At 37.9% G+C, this 24,366-nt stretch overlaps 2 protein-coding genes across 2 annotated transcripts; both read right to left on the bottom strand.

Moving 5' to 3' along the window:
• Positions 1–1,709: 1,709 nt before the first annotated feature.
• On the bottom strand, positions 1,710–17,857 carry LOC133856953 (serine/arginine-rich splicing factor SR45). Its single transcript, XM_062292017.1, has 13 exons — positions 17,546–17,857; positions 16,237–16,305; positions 6,993–7,081; positions 6,410–6,456; positions 6,227–6,307; positions 5,969–6,134; positions 5,654–5,879; positions 5,506–5,559; positions 4,279–4,395; positions 3,695–3,761; positions 3,581–3,612; positions 1,961–2,030; positions 1,710–1,806 (listed from the first exon to the last, which is right to left on the bottom strand). The coding sequence occupies exons 1-12, from the start codon at positions 17,767–17,769 to the stop codon at positions 1,961–1,963; spliced, it is 1,242 nt and encodes a 413-aa protein (XP_062148001.1). The 5' UTR covers positions 17,770–17,857; the 3' UTR covers positions 1,710–1,806.
• A 5,074-nt stretch (positions 17,858–22,931) lies between these two features.
• Positions 22,932–23,647, bottom strand: LOC133858093 (chaperone protein dnaJ 20, chloroplastic-like). Its single transcript, XM_062293537.1, has one exon. The coding sequence runs from the start codon at positions 23,602–23,604 to the stop codon at positions 23,134–23,136; it is 471 nt and encodes a 156-aa protein (XP_062149521.1). The 5' UTR covers positions 23,605–23,647; the 3' UTR covers positions 22,932–23,133.
• Between the last annotated feature and the right edge of the window lie 719 nt (positions 23,648–24,366).

Below are 24,366 nucleotides of genomic sequence, written 5' to 3' on the forward strand. Positions count from 1 at the left end.
TGGCTGCATGTACGAAATTAGAGGTGGTGATACACTACCTTGATTAACCATCTCTTGTTTTTTCTTTCATCTCTCGATTTGCTTCGGTAATAAGCCTTTACTTTCTTCCTTTATGTCACTTCTTATATTACCAACCAGGAAGTATATATACGAGTGAATATTAACCGCCCCCGTCCGCTATCTGCGCCTATCCACACATGCAGATGCGAATGCGATTAACAAAAAATTTCGCGAATGCAGTTTGCGAATAATAACCGCACGGATGCGAATGGTAAAAAATAAGGCGAAGGCGAATGCAAATATTTAAAAGTGATGTCCACGTTTTGCGGATGCAAATAGTACAATACTAACTACATCCGCATGTAAAACACCTACTACCAACATGCTTTGGCTTCTTGGGTTTGTATCCCAAATTCAAACACATCTTTACTTTCGCTTACGGGATAGGAAAGCTAGAGGCAAAGGAGGGGATTTCTCTTGACTATTGGCATGTTTCTTGCTGCGTGGTTTTTGTTAGTTTCTGTACTTTCTCTTTTTTGTTTTGTTTTTTTCCCTTTCTAAAATTCTTTGAAAATACGCTTTGTTACTCAAGGGAGATGACAGAGGACGCAAGGAATCAGGAACATTTCGAATCATCCGATTAGAATAAATTAATTCACTAGCGTGCGAGTGCTATGACCAGCATTTTGTCATGCTCTAGAGAGTCGCCTCCCATTAAAGTCCCCCCAAATATAAAGATCGGACGTTACTTAAAATTAAGAAAAGAAAAAACAAGTCCTAAACGTTTTTAACCTTCATAGTTCATAGTCCTATAAATAAACCAAAGGTTTGGACAATTAGACAACAGCTAAGAGCAATTTGCATATTTCTGACTTTGTAGTCATTAAATTCTTTTGAAAAATCTGTAATTTTTCATATCTAAATCAATGAACCAATTATTAATTAATATGAAAATTTTAATTACGCTCTAGAACAGCCTTTCCCACAAGAACATCCACGATAGAGCCAGTGGGCTTGACAAGATCTCATTTTGTATGCTCTAACCCTTCCCCCATCCATAAACCCTACCTGGATGAAAACGAAATTCAATCTTTAATTTCTTGTACCATTTGAGTCAGTTGGCACAATCCTAATTTTCTCTTCTCATTTTCGATAGAACCTAAAAGACCAATAAAAACTATATGATTAATTGTGGGCTTAAATAGGCCCAAATTGAAGAATCCAATACTGTCCATACGGAGGAGTCCAATCTCGTTCAAAAGCTTAAATTATTAATGAATTTGGTATAAACACAATGCCCATTATGTTGCCCATGGACTGACCTTATGGTAACAAAGGGCTGGAAACCGGCTGAAAGGGAAAGGTGTTTGTCATTCATTTTCTCAGTAAATATTGAATAATTCTACATGTACATTCAGTATCCATCAAGTGTCTATAAAAAAAATAAGGTAACTTTTAAAATCATCATTAGGCATGTGATTGATTAAATGAGGATTTTAATCAAATGGTAATTTTAAAAGCCACCTCATTTTGTTATGGACACTTAATGTACTACTAGAATTACTCGTAAATATTAGCTTTGGGTAAATAATCTGCATGTTTCCATACCCTTACCAACCATATCAAACATACAAACTGTACTTCCAAGTAGCCCTAATAAAAGCAAGAAAACACCTCTTGCACGTTTTTTTTTTTTTTTTTTCATAAAGAAGGTCCGACTTAAAAGTACTTTTAAGAAATGAACAAACAACCAGCACAAAATGTAGCCTCCAACATAACTCTGATACAACCCTAAAATGGTAGCACCTACGTAGAGCATATTACAGGCATAATATCATGTTTTCATTCTCAACAAACCTAGACCTTACATCATTCCGAACTAGAGACAGAGAGAGGGAGGGGGGGGGGGGGGGGGGGGGGGGATGATGAAGAGAAAGAGAGAGAGAGAAGCGGTGATTACCTATGGCTTACGAGGTGGCAGTGGTGAACTACTGCGGCTGCTGTTGCTACTGCTTCTTCCTCTCAAAGGCCTACACATAGCAAACAAAAATCCATGAAAGAGTGAAACATTTAAAACTGCCAATACAAGCATTAAACCCAAGTTATTTAGCGTTGTAAGAACGAAAAGGAACAAGTGTCCCTATTATGGAAAGAGAGACGTGTTCCTATTCTAGCTATCACCGTTAGGTGTTCCTATTCTCGAATGGGTTGATAGTAATTGGTTAATCCTACTAATATTAATGGATTATGAGGCTATGTGAAATCTTTCACCGAACCTCTCTTTTGTACATCCCTATAGTCTAATATGGTATCAAAGCTATAGATTTAACAAAAGAGCTTAATAAAACCGATTCTCTTTTCTTTCCCTTTTTCCTCAAGTATCTGAAACTCATGGTTGGAAGCAGATGGCGCCATCACCACAGTGATCGTATTTTGGTAGGATGACAGTGTACTGAGCACTGGGATTGTAGTTTTACCCTTAAAAACCAAATAATTCAGTGAGCTTGTGCTTCGGTTATTGCGGTCAGCCATGTCTATTGGGGGTGGTTGATAGTTTCTCTGATGCTTGTTCGGTAGTGTTGAAGTGTGTTGTCGGGGAGGTTGTAGCGATTTGTTGTTGACTGAAACAGTAAGTGGTCTCTGTACTTGGTGGTGGTTGTCGGCTTTGTCTGATTGATGGCAGCGAATCACCAGCCAGATTCGAAGAAGAAGAAGAGTGGAATTTGGTTACAATGCACCTTGTTCCTATTCGAGATTAAGGATATCCCTTTGCTGGTTTAATTAGTCAACGTTTATTTTGGGCCAAGTCCAGCCCAACACAGATAAGGTCCAAACCATTATCATTAAAATCAAAACAGTCCCAATCCATTATCATCAAATTAAAACCATCAGGATCTGGGACCTTGTCACCATTAAGGGCTTTCACCACCTCAAAGACCTCATCATCCTCGAAGGGTCTCTCCAACCAATTGTGTTCAATGGGAGATTTTTGTAAAAAACAATTGTAGTTCAATGCGGCTGAGTGTGATAGGTGTCAGTTCATGAGGCCAAGTTATAAATGAGTGGTAGTTCATGGGGCAAAAGGTATTTAACCCATTTTATTATAAATGATACAAAGGAAACTATAAACTACAATATATCCATGAAATTCCAAATATACAGAAGCATTCTGGAATAAAGCAAGTTGGTAATCAACAAGAAATGGTAGAATGGAAACTGCAATTAAGCAGTCAAGGTTATACTGAACATAAACCCAGAGAAGAGAAGGGTTTACTGAACTAAAAGTAATCACAACCAAGAAGATGATAATTCATGCTTTTGCGAGAGCACTGAACCATGAATTAACCAACTACCAAAAATATTGTACTCCCTCCATCTGAAATTGAGTCCTATTTGGGAAATCCAACTTTTCATTGGAAACATGAGTTTTATGATTTTGGAGTTTAAGACAGGAAAAATAATATATATATATATATATATATATATATATATATATATATATATATATATATATATATATATATATATATATATATATTCATATGGAAAACAAAAGTAAACACTCATGGAAAGAAATTACCTTCTCGGACTACGACTCGATCTCCGGGCTACCTGTCATAATTAGGCAGATGATGCAATGTTAAATATCGGGTAAGATAAATTCTCTTTTAAACTAAAAGAAACAAACACAAACCTTGCGTGGACTAGGTGATTTAGAGTAGGATGATGACCTCCCACGCCTCAGGACTGGTCCTCGACCTCTGTAGTAGACAATGCACCACAGTAAAATACATGCTTTAGTTAGAAAGTAAACAAAAACTTACAGCGCGAAATAGGGGCAATGGTATTCCGTTATACCCAACAACATATAATGCGTAAAACATTTTAAAAGTTGAAGCTTAAGTAGATAATTGAAAGTCACATAATCTTGCTATCCAACTTCCGCACCTAGAGAAGCTTTATGCAAGAAGGCAAAAGCTTACAAATTTACAGAAAGGAGTTATTTAAGTCTAGCCTTTAGAAAGAAATATCAGTATTGTCTATTAACAAGATAATGACAATACAGACACTTACTTCTGGCTATTGCCAATACCTACAGATATCCTAGATATTCTCGGTCACCCAAGCCAAGAATACAGGGTTAAACAGAAGCAATGAATCTAACATATAAACAGAAGCAAACATAACGAAGAAAAGAAGAGCTGACATTATTCAGAAAACTAGAAGATCAAACACTCGAGATTAGAATTAGAAAAGATCTAGATATCTGAAAGTTACCTGCGCGGGGACACTGATAGTGAACGTGAGCGAGCAGGCCTACGAATAGGAGATCGACTACGTCTACGACCAATAGGAGACCTTCTAGGAGGACTACGAGCTCGTCTTGGAGGTGTACTGAATTGAAATACAATGTCATATTCAAGATACAAGTTAATAAAATTCTAAACATAAGCATACAACAGGCACACGTTTGTGCATTATGAGTATATGAATAAAAGCCAAGAGTACACAAGGGCCCTAGAAAAGTGTGAAAGGAAGATTTTTTTTATATATACAAGTAATCGAAATATCATTAAAAGCATGACAGAGGCTCACAAAACAGTTCAAGTTTAATCCAACTAAAACTTCCCTTTAGCATTGGTTAAAGTCATTCTGTTATTGATTATTTAGAATAATAAAATACAATCTAGAACAAATCATTGGTCTTTGGACTAAATCGCATCACCTTCATCCCTAAAGGAGGCATAAGAAAAAAACCCATTAATAAAATGGCAGTTACTAGTGCAATGTGCGAAGGACATCTATCTCATTCTGGGGATCTCTTGTGGCGCTGGTAATGAGAAAAAGCTTTTGGATCTTTTGACAGTTCTTGAAGAGTAACAGTATCATGAGGTTTTGGTTTCTCCTTCTAAACCGAAAGGTAGAAGGGAGCTTAAAAACTTGGGAGTGTTCTATAAATTTTGATGCTAGAGGTGATTGCTCTAACCGAGGTAAAAAGGCAAGAGGGTTCTTTCGGTGTTCTGATGAAGCCAAGGGCTTTTGTGAGGGGGTCTGCTTATGGGTGTCGTGTTGTAGTTCTGGTAGGGCTTGAGTGTCTTTCTGTAGTCCTTTCTTTTGGGTTTTTGTGGGTGTCCTTGGCTGGGTTTTCTTTGTTGTTTTTGTTTTTTCTTTGCTGTTTTTGTTTTTTCTTTGCTGGTGTTCTTTTTATATACTTCATGTGTACTAGGGGCGCCTTATGCTTTTAATAATATTTATTGATTTCCTATCAAAAAAAAATTGGCAGTTACTAGAAACCACAAAGTTCATTCACCGGTTAGACTATTGCCACAAATACTTCAATAATGATTAGCATCAAGATGTAACCACTAACATTGTCTAGATGGTTGATACAGAATGTACTCAGCCAGTAAAATACTAACAGAATTTTTATATTCATTACTCGACCTGTGCATCGGTTTGCACTAAAGAAGGAAACTTTTAACTATAATTTAACAGCCTAATTACCGGCGTCTTGGAGGAAGTGGGGAACGTCTGCGAATAGGACTGCCACGCATCCTTCTGGAAGAGGCCATATCAAGGAGATAATCAATTGAATGCCTAACAAAATCAGTGTGAAGGCAAGAAAGTAGCAAGATAGTAATTTGTAGCAAACCTTGCAGGAGATCTATTGCGCCTAAGTGGAGATGGACCTCTACCAGGAGATGTGGGCCTCCTCCTTGGAGGTGTATCACCACGTCGATAAGGTGATTCGACTCGGCGACGCACAGGAGAATCTGCACGACGACGAGGAGAATCTGGCTGTCGTCTAGGAGATCCACCCCTTTGAGCAACAGGGGATCTCCTTCTTGGTGAGGCAGGAGGCTTCCGACGTGGAGAAACTAATGTCATCAAAAGTAAAGAACTATTAGAAAACAAAACAAAAAACTGTACAATGTATCACTCCATGAACCTAGAATAAGGGGCACACCTTCCCTCTGCCGCTTGAGTCCATCCTTCTCACCATCAGCACTGACGCCATCAATTTTGGGAGCATCTCTCTTTGAAGCATTGACCATGGCTTTTAGGGGTGGTGACACCTTCTGTCGTGGAGGCAATGTGAACCTTGCTTGAATAACATTCCCATCAATTTGGGCCTGCAATAAGACAAATTGATAGCATCAATTTCCTGACAACACATGTTTCCATACATCTAATAATTTGACTCCAACATTGTACTAAAACCTACACCATCCATATATAATTGGGCCTTTTCAGCATCCACTCTTGCCTTGAACTCCACATATCCATATCCTTTTGGAAGATTGACCTGCAAACATGGAACAAGCTTCAAATGACTTTCCCAGGAAAAAATTACCTGCAAACAGGAAACAAGCTTCAAACCATGATGTGACATCCACAACAAACTTACCGTGCGATCAATTGCCAGCTCCACATTGACAACTTCGCCAAAGAAACCTAGGGAAAAAAAAAAATATGGGTGAGAATATAAAAACCACCAATGGAAATATCAATACATGAAACGTCAACTACTAAAATTATTTATGGCCAATATATAATAATAAGAGGTTCCTCAATAAATTACCAATTCATGCACATTAGAAAAAAGCTCTTTAATTTTACAAATTCAATAACTCTAAAATAACTTCATAATGCCAGGACATATTATCAAGTAAAATGAAAAGAAAATGCCTTCACTGTTATGTGAAAGCTAGCATAGGAACAATCAACTGCAATGCTTTTAGTTGTCGTGTTAAAGCTAGTACAAGTACAGATGGCAGTCACAACTGGCAGCGCTTGGTGAACTCGTAAAATAAGATAGGACAGCATTGTGAAAAAAAAAAGGGGGGGGTCAATGGTCACAGACATGATTCTACTTTTCATTCCAAACTCTATTTCTAATTATATCCTTTGCTTTAGATACACAAATATAGCAGCTAAATTTAACAAAATGTAAACATCATTGAAAATTTAAAAATAAGTGATTAACTTACCGAATATTTCTTTTAAATGGCCTTCATTCACATTCCTGCTGAGTTTGTCAACGTGAAGAACAAGTGACTCTTGAATAGGAGAAGCTTTCCTGAAATAAATGTGTTTTTAACACATGCAAGAAACACACGAGTACTCCTTTTCTTTTTATTTTTTTCTCTTTACTTTTGTTTTTACAGTGGGGAAGTATATGCTATGAGACCGTCAAGGGCATGAATTAATAGTTAGATTTATTAATAAATTCTAGCAGATGCATTCTACACTATGAATGCAAGATATGCAAGTAACAAGTGACCAGCTCTCGAACTACTCAATATAGTCTCTAATTGGCATATGCTCACAAGCCACCTCCAATATATTTCCTCCAATTATTAAGGAAGTAGGGAATCACAGTATGGCCTGCTCAATAGTTGAATAAAGAGTAAAAGAACTAAAAGTTCAACCACATAACTCTTATCAGTCAGATCAAGCACATGCCTAAAACGGAAATACACATTTAAAACAAGCAAAGAGCTGAAAGAAAGCTAAGAAAGCTAAGAAAGCAACAGGGCGAGAAACCAAGTAAACCACTTAAGCTCCGTCACTGTCCTCTCGTGGTCCTCAAAACTTCTATCATTTATTTTCCTCCAAAATGATCTACTAGAAAGCTCTAAACGAACCACTACGAAAGCATCCTTAACGGAAGCAATACTATACAAATCCGGAAAAGCTCCCTTAAGGGTCTGATCCCCACACTACAAGTCAAGCCACAATCTGATCTTGGAGTCATTTCCCAACTCAAATCTGATATGACTAGAAAACACCCCCCAACCCTTCCTGATATTATTCCGTAGCCCCATGCCAAACATCCCAAGAACCTCATTGAAACACCACCCACCCCGCAAACTGCCATATTTAGTATCCACCACAACTCTCCACCAAGCCTGTCTCTCGTGCAAAAAACGCTATAGCCATTTTTCCAAAAGAGCACAATCGAACAAGTTTCGGATCCAAAACCCTCCCTCAACGATCGGAGAACAAACTTTGGACTAGCTTACCAAGTGAAATTTGAACTCTTCGGGTGCTTTTGGGATTGCATTTTCGTAGACAAAAAGTACAACTTTAAATCAAATCACAGAACATGAACCGTTTCGAAATTGCGTTTTTAAAAAATTGTGATTTGAAAATGCAGAAAACTAATTTTTCAAATCACAGGTAAGGGGGTACTTTTTAAAAACACATAATTTTAAAGGCTAGTCTGCGATTTTGACAAAAACTTGACTGCATTTTTAAAAATCATTTTTTCAAATTGCACATTTTAAAATCAGTATTTTTAAATTGCACTTTTTGAAATCACAAACCCAAACGGACCCTTTATTTAGCCTACCCCATTAGAAATCTCGTTGTAGTTTCACTATGTGGTTCACAAAACCAACGGGGAGTGGGAAAAGAGATATAAAATACATAGGTAAATTGGAAAGGGTGTTGTGTGCTCTTGATTAAGGTAATCCGACCATCCTTAGACAAGTACATATTTTTTCAACTAGTCAAACGATGCTCTATGTTTTAACCCTCACCTTAGTTAAAAATCATTTTTTCAAATTGCACATTTTAAAATCAGTATTTTTAAATTGCACTTTTTGAAATCACAAACCCAAACGGACCCTTTATTTAGCCTACCCCATTAGAAATCTCGTTGTAGCTTCACTATGTGGTTCACAAAACCAACGGGGAGAGGGAAAAGAGATATAAAATACATAGGTAAATTGGAAAGGGTGTTGTGTGCTCTTAATTAAGGTAATCCGACCATCCTTAGACAAGTACATATTTTTTCAACTAGTCAAACGATGCTCTATGTTTTAACCCTCACCTTAGTGTATGGGTCTAGTGTGTATTTTTTGGTCCAGAGTGTTGGGCTTTGTTGTGCGGACCAATGATTTTCGGCCTAGTTAGCTTAAATAAAATTGGATCAAAGCCTATAAAGGAGACCACAATGGCTAATGGATTTCCTAGATTAATGTTTTAATTTATGGCATAAGTTAATCCCTAATGGCATGCATATGTTGATAGTTCAATTCATGACACATGGCATACACAAACTTCACCATGTTTGAATAAAAACTAGTAAAGTCCATTAGTAGCCAAAATGCATGATTTCATAAGATGAGGGTTTTTTTTTATAAGTAATAACCTTGTCTTATTAAAAGCGTAAAGCACCCCTAAGTACACTAGAAGTATACAAGAGAAAGCACATAATTAGAAAGCGAAAAACGACAGTCCACAAAAAGAAAGAAACCCAACAAACCCTCAAAAACCAAAAGCCCTCAAACCCGAACCCTCAAGAAACACACCCTTCTACAACATGTGAGCCCTTCTATAAGATGTGTTTTTTGTAGAAAATATTTTAAGAACTACACAATAGTCCATCTAATGATAGTTGTCATGAAAGTGATTTAAGACCTTATACCTAAAACTCATAGTTGTTAAGTGATGTGAAAAGTGACTTTTAAAAATCAGTCATGAGCATAAATTTTGGGTTAGATCAGAAACTTTTATGGTCAAAAAACTCATATAAAATGGTTATTTTAATTTTTAAAACATTTCTAAGCAATAGCCCTTTAAGGGATGTTAAATCTACTCCAATAGATTAAGAGATTTCTCACAAATTGCATCAAGAACAAGCTTTGAATCAATTTGAAAAGTTGCTGTCCAAAACATGTTCAAGAGGCTATTTGATCCAAATTTTACTGTTAAGTTCTAGATGTGTTTTGGGCCCATTGGGTCAAGTTGGCCAAGTGTAATATACTAATTTCGGCCCATTAAGTGAGTTAAGGAAATTAGAAGGTTAACCTAGTTAGGAGAAGGTCCATATGGACCATTTCTGACCCATGTCCCCATAAGAAAATATTTTGAGAATTTAGAAAGAAAAGCTCAAGCATTTTATAAGTGAAATTCCAAGATTAACCCTACTTTAATTATTTTATTCAAATTTTATAGAAATTATAATAAAATAAGTTAAAAGAAAATAATAGAATAAATTATAAGTAAAATAAAACATTATATTCAAACAAAATACCCAAAAAATACTAAGCTTAAGCCTTGAACCTATTTTGAGAAAAGATTTCTATGAGGGGAAAGGTCAGAAACGTCTATGTAAGTTAGGACCGACTTCTAATTAGGCTTTTTGCACTGAGCATAGGACTGACATAGTTGAATCTTATTGTTCAAGTTTTAGCAATCCTTGCCTATACTTCTTAAGTGCAACAACGAGGCAAGTACTATTCCTTACCTCTTCTAAATGAAGTTTAAATTCAATGACTACTACTACCTTATTATGCATTCATTAATAAATAACCTCAAATGTTTAACTATATTGTAATTTATTGTTTCATAATAACCTCAACTTCTTAGAAGTGTGTGCAATTTGCAATATTGATAGTAACATGTTTTACCTTGGAAATACCAATAATCTTGGTATTCACTTTATCATGTTAATCATGTATATGTCCTCAAATACAACTCTCTATGAGGCAGCATGACACACTACAAAATGCCTACAAGTGTTTTAAATATTTACAAGTTATCAATTCAAATCTCTATACCGTGTTTATCATATTGTTAAATGATTTTAAAGTGTGTGAATGCTAACAATTTTTTTCCACATGAGTTTGTCACTCGCAAATGGGCACGAATGCTCGAGTATGAAAGAGAAGGTCCAAACAAAGAAAGTTTCTATATAAAGGTGTCCATTTAAGAGAAGTTTCTATTTAAGGAAACTTCCAAGGAAGGAAAGTTTTATGCAAGGAAATAGTACCCTTCTACACATGCTAAGTTAGTAACACGATACCAGACTAGGATGGAGTGCAACACACTAAAGTTACGGTTACATGAAGGTATAGTCATCACTAAGTTGTCATGTTGAGTGTACCTTGAAGTTAATCAATTGGCCAAAGCACATCCGCGGCCACGAGTGTTGCCATATCCTCGAAAGTTGGATCGCACAAGTGAAAAGAGAAACTCTCTCATTCAGAAATCTTGTTTTTATGTCAAGTCTAATGAAAGAAGTTAATTTACGAAATCTCTTCCAAATCATAGAATTTATTAAGACAGATTAAAAAAAATGTTTGGATTTCAGCAAGGAAAAATTTGTGTTTTTTTTAAATGACGAGGAACGCCTCCAAAACTGCTTGCACCCAAGGGAATTCAAACCTTAGACCTTAATCGAAATGCCACCAAGACCAAGGAACTTGCTACTTGAGCCAACCACTTTGGGTTAGCAAGGAAAAATTGATGTTGTAAGTCGTATTTTCTAAATTCCTAACTCCTTGCTTGAAAGATTGTTCAACCCAACCGTTAAAAACGGTTGAGAATGTTACTTGTTGAGTCTTTTGCTCACCCTTACTTTTCCCTTTTATCAGGAACTAAGGTGTCTAAGATAAAAGGCCAGGATGTTTAAGCTTTCATAAGGGGAATTGCACTCAAGGATTGGGATTAATTCTTCTTATTTTTTATTCACGCAAATCAATAAGAGAATTACAAAGACATAAAATTTTGCTGGAAAAATAGTTTTCAGCAATGCATGGACCATAGTTCTCTCCCACTCTCTCCCTCTCTCAACACGTGAGAGCGCGTCAACCAAGAGTTAGCTCTTTCCTTTCTGTCGACTAGCCTCTCGTTTGTTCTTTGGGGCTAGAACTTTGTTCTGTCCCATTTTTTGGGTCGCGTTTTTCTATAGGGGCGTAAGCCAGTACCATTCTGGTTGGGTGGGTTTTTTCTTCCGGCGACGATGTGAAGCCTTGACGTGGCCGTTTGTGTTTTGGGTGTGTCGCGAGATGGACAAGTGATTTAGAGTAGAAGCCAAGACTTTTGTCTTTTCGGTTTTGGATGGGGCGTCTGTGTTGAGGGTGGAGGAGAAAAGTAAAAACTTCTCTGGCAAGGTCATCTTGAGCTTCCAGTGTTCCGAGTGGCTTGTGTCGACGATGGAAGGGCTTTTGGGTTCCCCGGAAGAGCAAGATTTTGTCAAGTCATTCAGGGAAGGGCCGAAAGTCTTGATTGCTCGGATAGGTGGCAACGAAGCTAGCCGTTTATTAGAGGCAACAGTTTTCGGGATGGGCGGCCAGAAAGGGTTCATTCTAATCCCTGAGGGCAGTGGAGGATGGGGATGGCACAAGTTCTCCGGCGAACTGAGAAAGGTGGCAAATTACCTCTCAGCCATGGTGGGTTGCGAACTCAAGTCATCGTCTGCGTTGGAACAGAAGGTTGGGAAGGTAGAAGGGACAAGTTTGGGTTTGGCTACGAAGTGGACGGGGCTCTCTTTTGCGAAGGTGTTGAGGTCGAACCCGATCACTGCCGTGAAGAAGGCGTCCAGCGTGGGGGATCTTCCTTCCAGATTGAGGGATTCGCCGGCGAAGCCATGTGATTTTCTTCTGGTGGTGAGGTTTGCAAAGGAAGACCAAAGAACGGCGGTAGACTGCTATTCCTTGGAATCACCCCCGCTGGATCCTCTGGACAAAGACCAGAATCATCGACCGCTGGGCAAGAAGTCTCTCCCAAGTTTGAATTTGAATTTCAAATACTATAACTTGCGTACGTGGAAACAGCTGGTAATCAATTACAAATTGGCCATGGGCCGAGCTGCTGGGAAGTTTCTGGGCCGGTTTTTCTGGTCTGGCCTGGGTTGGAAACACACAAGTATTGGCTTGGGATGGTTTCTACCGAGACCCAAAGCCTCCCGTTCGGAGTCGGCCTCTGGGAAGATGTTGGGTCTGCATTTTATTGGGGGTGGGCCGACAAGGCGTTTGAAGACTGGCCCAGGCTTGGATCGGAAACGCACAGGTTGTCGTTTGGGTCGGTTTCTGCCGAACTCCAAAATCACCCGTCCGACGAGAATCATTCCGGAGATGTCACCGGAATCAGCTTATGGGGAGTTGTTGGGGTTGCATTTTACTGGGGGTGGGTCGACAAGGCGTTTGAGGACTGACCCAGTGGGAGTGGATCCAGTGTCGCTGGTCCCTTTGGGGTGTTCTCTTCGGCAGATGCCCTCGTCGTCGACAGCTATTGGGATGGCTAATTTTCTGTCTTCTTCCGGGGATGGGTCTAGTGGATTGCAGGTGATTCCGGTTACTTCAAGTCGTTTTCCAGCCTCTACAGTCTTCGGGTTTCCTCCTTCGCCGGCTCTGGATCCTGATTTTCTGGCAGTTCCGGCCCATTCTCCAGCTGCTATCTTTAAGTTCATTCCGTTGAGGCCACTTCAGATTCCTCAACCAGGTTTTGCCCCTTCGTCTCTTGCTGGAGCGGCTGGGTTGGGAGAGAAGTTGCGTGCATCCCTCCCCGTGGTGGTTTCTAAGCCTTTTCAGTGTTACTATCGGAGGGCGAAGGAACTAAGGGAATGGCACTCTGTGAAATTAAATGATGAGCTATTTTCAGATTCCCTGGAAGCCATGAAGATGTCTGCTGGCTGTGCTGTTAAAAAGTTTACGGTTGCAGAGCCGCTAGTGAAAAAGGTTACAGAGCCTCCAGTGAAGCAGGGTCTAAGAAGAGGATTTCTCAATCCTCGCCCAATGGTGCCAGTTATTTTCACATCGCCGCAGAAGGTCGTCAAGGTCGGGATGGTTGGACCTTCCACCCCCCCCCCCCCTGCGAGAGGTTGCCTATCTCCTTTTTCTCCTTATTCTGCTGAAGGAAATGGATTTTCCCAATCTCGAAATTGGCCTGTCAGTTTTGATCATAATGGGGAGATTGTGGTTTGGCAGGAGGATGAAGATTATTCGGATGATTTACCCTTCGATTGGGCTTTGGATGATTCTTTTGAGGAGGAGGCCTTGGCTATTCGGGACGCCATGGAGGAATGTTTTTGCGAGAGAAGATGATAGCACGCCAAAAGTCAAAAGGCAAGAGAGAGCTACTGAATCTGCAAAGCTCCACAAATTATGGCAACACTTCAGTTTCCTCTAGGCGTAGTAAAGGAAAGGCCCGCATGTGCATGTCGTAGGGTTGTGTGCTTTGGTAGGTTGTGGGTTATCTCTCGGGTCTTTGGGTTTTTGCTCGTGTCTGGTTGGGCTCTTTTGTGGGTTGCTTTGGGCGTTCTTTCTTGGGTTCTGGGGTTCTTTTTTTGTTTTCTGTCAGCTGTTGCGGATTAGCTTTTGGTGTTTCTTGTGTATATTTCTTGTGTACCAAGGGGTGCCTTTACGCTTTTTTAATAAATCATTTCTTACCTATCAAAAAAAGGGGAATTGCACTCATATTTATATCATTATATGTTATGACTTTATTTAAGGCACGTATGGAAAATCATGGTGGCAATTCTAGTTATGTCATGAAATTTTTTATGCACTTAAAATGCTAAGACCTTATGCTTCCACAAAATATTTTTTTTCTCATGATATGCATAGTAGTGGTTTATATGTGCTCTAAGTTCCTAATATGTAACCTTTGCGCCTCTGAGGATGTTGTTAACAAACCGGGCCCCTCTGGCCTAGGGCATTACACTCTATCTTCTCAATAACACCGTTCCAAATAGACTTGGCCTTTATAAGATGCTCCCAACAAAAGACCAAGATACTTCAAAGGCAAAGAAGAAACCCCGCAGCCCAAAATACCAGCCAAACCATCTAAATTATAGACATTACCCACCAGAACCAATTCCGACTTAGCCAGATTAATTTTCAAACCAGAAACAACTGCATAGGATAAAAATAAGGCACGCAGATTGCGAAGGTAGTCAGGAATGGCCCCACAAAAAACCAAACTATCATCTACAAACAAAAGGTGGGATATGTTAACCACACCAGAGTGCCTAGACCCCGCAAAAAAGCCCGAAAGAAAACCCTTGTTAACAGTTGCAGAAACCATTTACTTAAGGCCTTTATAACAAAAACAAACAGAAACGAATAAAAGGGATCTCCCTATCTCAAACCACAAGAACTACTAAAGAAACCGAACGGATTGTCATTCACCAAAACATAGCGCACTGAAGAAACTCAATGTGCTATCCAAGAGCGCCATTTCTCCCCGAATCCGCACCTCCTCAACAAGTATAATAAGAACCCCCAATTGGCATGATAATAGGCCTTCCTGATATCCAATTTGCAAAGCACCCTTGGCTAACCATATCTAATCCTACTATCCAAACATTTATTCGTTATGAGCACGAAGTCAAGGATTTGACTACCTCTAACAAAAGCATTCTCAAGCTTCGAAATAATCTTATCCACAACCCTTCTCATCCTATTGGCTAGGACTTTGGCAATAATCTTGTAAACTCCACTCACAAGACTAATAAGTCAAAAATCTATAGCCCTGAATTTCTTCAAAATGAGAGCAACGAAAATGGCATTAAGACTTTTTTCAAACTTACCTCTAGCATGAAAATATGGAAACCCCCATAATATTTGCCTTCATCACATCCCAGCAAAATTGGAAGAAAGCCATAGTGAAGCCATCAAGACCCAGTGCCTTTTCACCATTCATACCCTTTACCACCTCACGAACCTCACTCTCCTCAAACAGTCATAACCAAGTGGCCACCTCTTCATCAATGGAATCAAAACCAAGACCATCCAGTTTGGGCCACCAACTAAACTATTCCGAAAACAGTCTATCATAGAAATGCACAATGTAATCCCTGATTGCAGTTTGATCTGAAGAAACTAAACCATTTACTAATAGCGTTTCATTGGAATTGTTTCTCCTATTCGAGTGGCCACCCAATGAAAAAACTTCGTGCATTTATCACCCTCTTTTAATAATAGAGCTCTTGACTTTTGCCTCTAACTTATCTCCTCCAATAAAGTAGCTTTTTCCAACTCACTAATAACCAAACTCTCTTCAATTTCTCTTTCCTTCTCTTTTTTTTTATAAGTAATTCAATCTCAGTAAAAATGCAGAGAGGCGCAACCAAAGTACAAAGGAAGTAAAAATATAGTTTGTCCTTTCTAATAAGTGGGTACACCTTAGGCCAACACCCCTCCTAAGTGCAATGGAGGTCACTAACCTACGCCATGGACCTTCTTGATCGCCCATTGACCCCGTCCAGGTAAATATATAAATATAATTTGTACTTTATCAACATTTTATGTTAGATTGCAGCTTTATTCACTTAAAATGTTCATTTTATGCTTTTTTTCTTGATAGGAAGGACTAAAATACATGCTGCAAATTTATGGGATATTGGTATACAAGGTCTAATCAGAAAAACAGAAATTCAATCAAATTCAATTTTTTTTATTGTAAGTTTAATCATAATAAGAAGCTTAAAAAAAAATTCACCTTGGAGGTGGAGAAATCCTTTTCGATTGTGGCGGTGGAGAGCGACCTCTTTTAGCTACCTCAGCAGGACTGTGACGATCATTCCAGAAACACAACAAAATAACATCAAAAGGAGAAAAAAAGGAGAGAGAATCAATCAGGAAAACATGTATTTCCTATAATTAAAATAAGCAGAAGTTCCTATAAATCGATGTGTTGTGTGTTTATATGAAAGTGCATGTTGCTCGTTACATCAAAACTATATCCATTCCCTCACAATTGCAGGCAAAACCTTTTTAAAAGTTGAAATGCAGTCCATTTTGCTATGAGAAAAGAACGAACCATAGGATACATTCTCGAGAAGCTAATCCTGCTGTTAGAGACTTTCTATTCTCCACTTACTTATCTTATGTTTTTAGTACCTAGTCGAACTTTATTCTATTCGAATAAAAACTACAACAAAACGTAGCTACAGGCCTAGACACTTATCTTATGCTTTTAGTAGGGGGTGGCAATTCGTATTCGCATGTCAATTTCAGATTGTGTTGAGGCATGGGTATAAAACTACATCGGTCAACCCTAATCCGACCCATTTAATTAAACGAGTCGGACCCTGCAACCCTAACCTGCTAATTTCGTATCAGTTCGTGTCGAGCTAAGTCGTGTCAAAATTTGACAGTTTTAGTTTTTAGCATCTACTCTTTTCCCAGTCAATAATTACAAAAATAAAAATAATAATAATAACAAAAATAAAAAACTACCCTACATAGCTACACTTCCGCTACAGGGCTCCCCACCCAAGAAAAGTAACAGAGAAAACTTCTACAAATTAGACACCGTTTAGCTCTAGAGATAAAATAAACAATTAAATGGATAAAAATACATAGGGAAGCCCTAACCTGACCCATTTAATTAAACGACTTTAGTCCCGCAACCCTAATCCGCTAATTTCGCTTCGGCTCCTGTCGAGAGGGTAGTTTCAAAATTTGACAGTCCTCGTTTTTAGTATCTACTCTTTTCCCAGTTAATAATTACAAAAAAATAAAAATAAAAAATAAAGAAAATAACCAAAAAAAAAAATTACCCTACACAGCTACACTTCTGCTACAGGGCTCACCCACCCAAAAAAAGTACCAGAGAAAACTTCTACAAATTAGACCCCGTTTGGCTCTAGAGAAAAAATAAAAAATTAAATGGATAAAAATACAGTAAAAGTTGAATTCACTTCATTCCCAAAGTTTTTTTGGATGAATACTTCATTCCCAAAGTTGTACATTCAAAAATTAAATCTCTGGCATATCAAATCCCAAAGGGGTAAAAGCGGACTGACCTCTTCCTCAAAGGAGGCGGGCTCGGGCTTCGAGAACTGACGCTCCGCGACGGAGAGGAAGACGAGGAGAAGGACCTCGAGCGAGATCTGGAACGCGAGAGCGACCGAGAGACGGAGCGAGAGCTGGAGCGGGAGTCTGAGCCCGTGTAGGAACGGGAGCGAGAGGACGAGATCGACACGGACCCCGACGGCGGCGACCGACGGCCTCGGCTTGGCTTCGCCATGGCTACGGCGCGCTAAGTGAGAGAGAGAGAGAGAGAGAGAGAGATCGAAACCCTAGAGAAGTGAACTAGGAAATAAACGGACTGCGTGCTGACGTGATTTGTTCGCCGGTTTTTGAGGGTAAAAATGGCATACCGAAAATATGTGACCCAAAATTTTTGAATAACGGGAGAATTCTGTACAGGCGGCCAAACGTGACACCATGAAATTCCGAAGCGGTCCTTCGCCCTAATCAAGTAAATCGAGTTTTTTTTTTTGTTTTTTTTTTCACTCGAACTAGGACCTTTTCAATTAGAAATAGGGCCGGGCATGGTCAGGCCGAAGTGGGCCGGGTTTTGGCTATTTTGACACCAAAACCTGTACATGCAGGTTTTGAAAAACCCTACTCATGTCGCAGTTACTGTTCATTGTGGCCAGGGCGAAGCCACCTTGAGGCTTAGGGGGCCACCCCAAGCCCCAAGGTTCTCCCAAAAAAAAAAAAAAAATTAAAATTTTATCCCAAAATTTATTATTTTTTCTAATTTTGGCCCCCCCAAAAAAAAAAATTCAATTTGGCCCCCCCAACTTGGGGGGCCTGGCTCCGCCCCTGATTGTGGCCGCTAAGTTGCGGGTTGGGCAAAGCGGGTCAGGTATCTTGTCAAAGATAAAAATTACCAAAATGAAGAAAGAAGGGACTTGAGGGTTCTCACTTCACATGGAGGGAAGGATTTGTGTTATACTTCTTGCCTGCCACAGTTAAGTGGGCAGGAAGCCAGAAAGACAAATCAGTTCATTTGCAACAGATCTTTGAAGAAAATCGAAAGCCAGGATTTCAATAACACAAGGAGAAGGGTTGGTTGTTTTCAGACGACGAAGTATTCGCCAGTGATAGGGAGAAAAAGCCTTTGAACTAATGGAAGAGAGAAAGGCAGACAGAGGATCCAAAGGAGAAAAGGAAGAAGACCCTATTGACGGAGGGATTCTAACTAACAAAAATGAAGAAAGAACTGAGGGGCATAGGGGGTTAGGGTTTTTTTAGGTTTTTTAGGTTTAGATGGGGCGGATTGGGTATCCGGGGTTTTTAAAATTGTATACATGCAATCCACCCTGCACAATTTTGTCAAATTTGGACCCATACCCACGATTTTCAACCTGAAATCCGGTCTTCACAAGTCAGGGTGGGGCAGGAGGGTCGGATTTTGCAGGTTTTGGCGAGTTTTGCCAACTCCTAATTAGAAAGGATACCCTCTCAATAAGAGGTGTCAAAAAGAATAATTTTTTTTTAATAATTCAGTAATACTTTTATAACTCAATCAGAGAAATAGAGCAGATTACTCTAACAAAATAATATCATATATGCATTAAAGAATTTCTTCTATTCAAACTTGAACTATGACTTATTTAACGGTGGCTTGAGCTAAATCATGAGCCATCATATTGGCATTTCTACTAATATGATGAATTTGCCAACTAGATAAAAGAATTTAAAACGATACGAGTGTCATCTACTAGTTATCCAAATTTACACTAATTGCGAGCATTGGAACTCACTGCTCTAACCACTTGGAGCACATCCTCTTCCAAAATAATGTTATATAGGCCTAATTCCTGCAAAAAATGGAGGTTTGGAAAGCTGCTAATGCTTCTGCAGCTACCAGTTATAGGTGACTCAATCTTGTCATACTCCTAGCCTCATGCACATATTCCTTGTGATCCCACGCCACAATACCGATTTTCAGGCGACCAATGACTTTATTAATAGCAGCATCTCAGTTTACCTTATAACAAAACTCAGTTGGCTCTTTCCAATTGGATAGAATGCCACTTCTGTAAGATTTCTGATGTTGGTATGATATTCAGTGCCACATTGCTATGTTGGATTAGCTTTTTGAAGTTCTTGATGAACCCACCTATAAAGTTACCCAAGACTGTCATCTAACTTTTGATGACATCCATTACCCACTGTATTGGGATAATTAGACTAGATTTGTTCTATTTGGGAAGTTTTAGACTTGTTTTGTAATATTTCAATTTTTTTTTATTCTTTATATATGATCGTTCTTAGACCAAAACAATTGATATTATCCTCATATTATGTTATGTTATGACGTTTTTAGTTATTGCTCTCATTATTATTATTATTCAGTGTGATGAAGTATTGACGACTTTCTTCCTATAAGAGAGTAAGACTACTGTTGATTATCCTTTGATTTGAGGTTTAAGGGATCTCTTGAGACTTATTTACTCAATAAATATGTATTGGGAGGCGCACCGAGTTAATTAATATTGTTAGTGTTACAGAATCTCTCTTATAATTGGTTTGGGGATGGCCAAACCACCCCATGACCATTGAGAATGGGAGGGTACTGCTGAAACCTCTCCCAAACCATTTTGGGGTGACTCAAGCACCTCCATTTGGCTAAGGGGCTAGCTCCACCACCTTTGGCCGATATGGGGAGGTGCGAACAACTCCCAATGGTCACTTTTTTTTAAATATATATATATATATATATATTTTATATTTTATATTTTATATTTTACAATTATTTTTGGTGATTAGAATAGCTTTTGTGGTTTTTGGGACATGTGTCTAGAGGTGTTTAGTTGGATGGTTAAAAATTGTACGCATCCACTACTTGCCTGCCCACATGGGTTACAGGTGAATTTTCAGACCCAAACTTCAAGCGGGTGTGGTGGATACTTTATATACTATCCAAACATATGTGGGCCGATATATATATATATATATATATATATATATATATTTTTGTTTCGGTATAAAATGATTTACGTCGTAAAATATTTTTAAGGAAGTCATTTTTTAATATTTTTAAGGAAGTCATTTTTTAGAAAAATATTTTCCGTCGAAATCATTTTCCTGTTTGGCACATACAAAAAATTGCAAATATTTTTTATATTTTTATTCAATCATATTAATTTATAAAAATCAAATTTTATTCACGACATAAAAATATATTAATGTAAAATAATATAAAAATATTTTTTTTTATATTTGGCGCATACGGATTCTAGCTAGATCCAGGCCAAAACGGCTGGATCAGTCTAGAATCTGGCAACGTTAGCTGAACGTCGTCGGATTTCGGCACCAACTAGTGCCAAAATTTAGCTTGTTGGAATCCGGCGATAGTCGATTGCTTGAATGTAAAGGTTGATTGAGTAGTTTAAAAGAGGGTCGATTACGTCCGCCATTTACAGAAAATGATTTACGCTTAAAAAAAGCATAAATCATTTTCCGAAATTTACTAAGCATTTTTAATCAAACGAAAAATCATTTTTCGGTTTATCATTATTTTCGCCCATACCAAATATTAGAAAATGTCAAAATCATTTTTTAAAAACTATTTTATGTTGAAATAAACAGAACATTAATCTCAAAACAACGGCGTTTCATCTAAAGAAATGAGTAAAAAATAAAACTCTAATACCTCATTTTCTTTCTTCTTTTCTCTCTCAACACCCACAACTCCCCCTTCATCCCTTTCTCTCTCTAAATCTCGCGTTCCCAGGCTCTCTCTCTTTCTCTAGAGTGTTCTCTGTCTCCTTGAATGTCATCAAATGGCTCTCTCTGTCTCGAACGCTTTATATTTTATAATTCTTTCTCCAAAATAAGCACAGACCTTGTAAAAAGTTATTTGATTAATTCTCTAGTAGTTGAACGGTTTACATGCAGAAGAAGAAATATTCGCCATCTTCAATATAAGCCCATCTAAAAATCTCATAAAATGCTTTTAAAATACAACATGCTCATGTAAATTTATTTATTTATTTTTTTTTTGTGCGATTTTTTATATCCTTATTTAGTAGAGTCTGTAAGTTTTGTGGTTTTTTTTTTTTTTTGGTAAGGTAGTGCAGATTTGAAAGTAATGTGTTGTGTTAATTTCCAACATCACATGACATAGAGAAGCATTGATCAAGATAGGCCGATAGCCATATGGTGCCCGACCTGAGTTTCAATTCTCTTCTTCCCAAAAAAAAATAAATAAAAAATAAATAAAATCTTAAGTCAATTAAAATCTTTGTGCAATAGTTAAGATGTAGATTAATTTTCTTGTAACTAAATTGGAGGAACAACTTATAAAATGATAGTTTAGTCCGTTTGAGTGTTGAATTTTTGAAATTAGAATTGAATTCTTATTTTGTTTGCGTTTTAGAATAAGTTGAATAAAATATAGTTTGTTTAAAAAAAGTTGAATAAAATATGATTTGTTTTTTTTAAAAAAAAGTAGAATCAGAATCATATTTTGTTTCTAAAATTCTGTTGTCAAATAGATCAATACACGTGTCCTATTAACTTTCGGAAAGGAAAGTGATGAAAGAAAGCTCGGAGAGAGAAAAGTGTTTGAGAAGAAAATTCTTATTAAATTGATAAAAGTGCGTAAATGAATTACAAGAAAGAGTCAAATATTTATACTAAGACTAAGGATCTAACTCGACTATACAGTTATGATCCAGCTCATACAAAACTGAATAACAGAAAATAAAACTAATTAACAAAAGCTTAACTAAATAACAATTAGTCTAAGTTAAACTGATAAAATATATCGTAATATGTCCTTCAAACATATAAAAAATGTTAGAATAATTCAATATATAAGACTTATCAATTAAGCACTCAAGCCTGGTGACGTACAACGTGATCACATCGGTGCTGCCGGCCTCTGCTTTGAAAATTGGGATGGAGATCGATTCTATCTATTTTTCTTTTCTTCTACTGAATACAAATTGGGCCGAGTTAAAAAATAATTTTGGTCTAGCTTAGACCCACATGAATATATATATATATATATACTAAATAATCACACTACATAGCTAATACGTACATACAACTTACCTTCAGATCGGACGTACTGATGACCTTAGCCAACCCATATCTGGCTAGCAAGTGCGGCGTCGTTTATCACGTAGCATTCCATTAATCCGCCTCCTGGTTCAATTAGGTTTGTACATAGTATAATTGAGATTCATCTTGTCAATAAACCATTGAGGTTGTTTTGTCGAAGGAAAGAATTGGGTGATCACAATTGGGTCTGATTGTTAACATGTTTTAATTTGAAAAGGAGTGTTTCAGCGTGATATAAAAGTGAAAATAACGTTTAAGTGTTTTATATTATAATTGTTTGTTAATATTTTTGTTTTGATAAAGAAAAACAAGAAAGTATTTAATTTCAATTTAGAATATTGACCCATATGGATAGCTAGTAAAGGGATTTAACTTCAATATTGAGGAAGAGAAACACCAATCTATTAATTCCGATCCCCTCAAAACGAAATTTAAAAAGAAAGCTTCGTGCAATATTTTCTTACAAATTACACTAAAAGAAAGAAAATTAAGGTCAACTAATAAATCACTGATCTTTAATTAATTTCTACATGTATCCATATCTCTTCCTATTCATTCTGGCCTGAGACCTTTTCTTCAGTCCATAGAGCTGGCTTTCCCACACTTGCTTGGAAAATTTGGGCTTCCTTTCCTCCGCAAACAGTACTCCGTCGGCGTCAGATCCCATTGACTCAACCAAACCCAACTTATAATCATACACCTTACGTGAAATTGGATCAGAAAGTGTCTCATAAGCCTTCCGAACCTCAACAAATCGTCTGGTGGAATCTTCTTTTGCAGATGGAGGACAGAGATCTGGGTGGCATTGAAGAGCCAAGTTTCTGTAGGCCTTCTTTATCTCATCAAAGCCGACATTCTCAGAACGAAGAGAAAGAACTTCATAAAAGTTTGTGTTCTTTCTTTGCACGGCGAACTCATTAGCTCTGCATGATATAGTTTTGCGCAGCTTTGGAACCAGGGTTGCAATCATCAGATTTGTTCGCAGGGAAATCTCCATGTTGTGCGCGCGCGTGTCGTGAGAGATCGATATCAAAGAGAGACAGGAAGCGAAGTAGGTATATATGGATGAGTTGGCCGCCTACAAATATATATATAGTCGTATTGGACCCTAACTTGTTATGTGCGTAATACACGGTTTCGTAGAAAAACGTTGTTTTGTCATGAAGTCAGCGTCCGTACGTGTCTCTATTTGGTCCTTCCTTGCTATTGCTGTTCGCATCAATGACCATATCGCATTAGGGTTTTTTTTTTTCTTCTTTTTTTTTTTTGTTAATTTATTATTATTATTAATTTATTATTATTATTATTATCCATTTGATTCCAGCCACGTTTGAAACCTGAGGGTGCTATATTCTCTTGGGGTCAGTCACCCGAGCGAAGCCCGCGATTCAATGCTCAATATCTCAAGTGGCGTGGGGTATTGAGCCGGAGATTAGTTTGATGAATCTTGGTTGGGTCTCGACTCTCGGTACTACCTCGCTCTTAGGTGAAACTAGAATACCCCGATAATAAATAAATAAATAAATAAAAAGATCTGTGTATATTGCACACAGCCTGTTTTTCTCTACCAGATTTTTTTATATTGCACATGTTTGTCTCGGCCGGCTATCATTTTTCTCTCCCTCTATATATATATTTTTTTATTTCTAGTAATATTGACTAATGATATTGTTAGCAATTATCTTCCTGGCAACTTTATCCGTTGAGGTTTTATATTCATCAGGTCCATCTGAATCAAGAAGATAAATCCAAACTATCT

The sequence above is a fragment of the Alnus glutinosa genome, chromosome 14 (assembly GCF_958979055.1).
Source record: "Alnus glutinosa chromosome 14, dhAlnGlut1.1, whole genome shotgun sequence".
Classification (NCBI taxonomy): domain Eukaryota; kingdom Viridiplantae; phylum Streptophyta; class Magnoliopsida; order Fagales; family Betulaceae; genus Alnus; species Alnus glutinosa.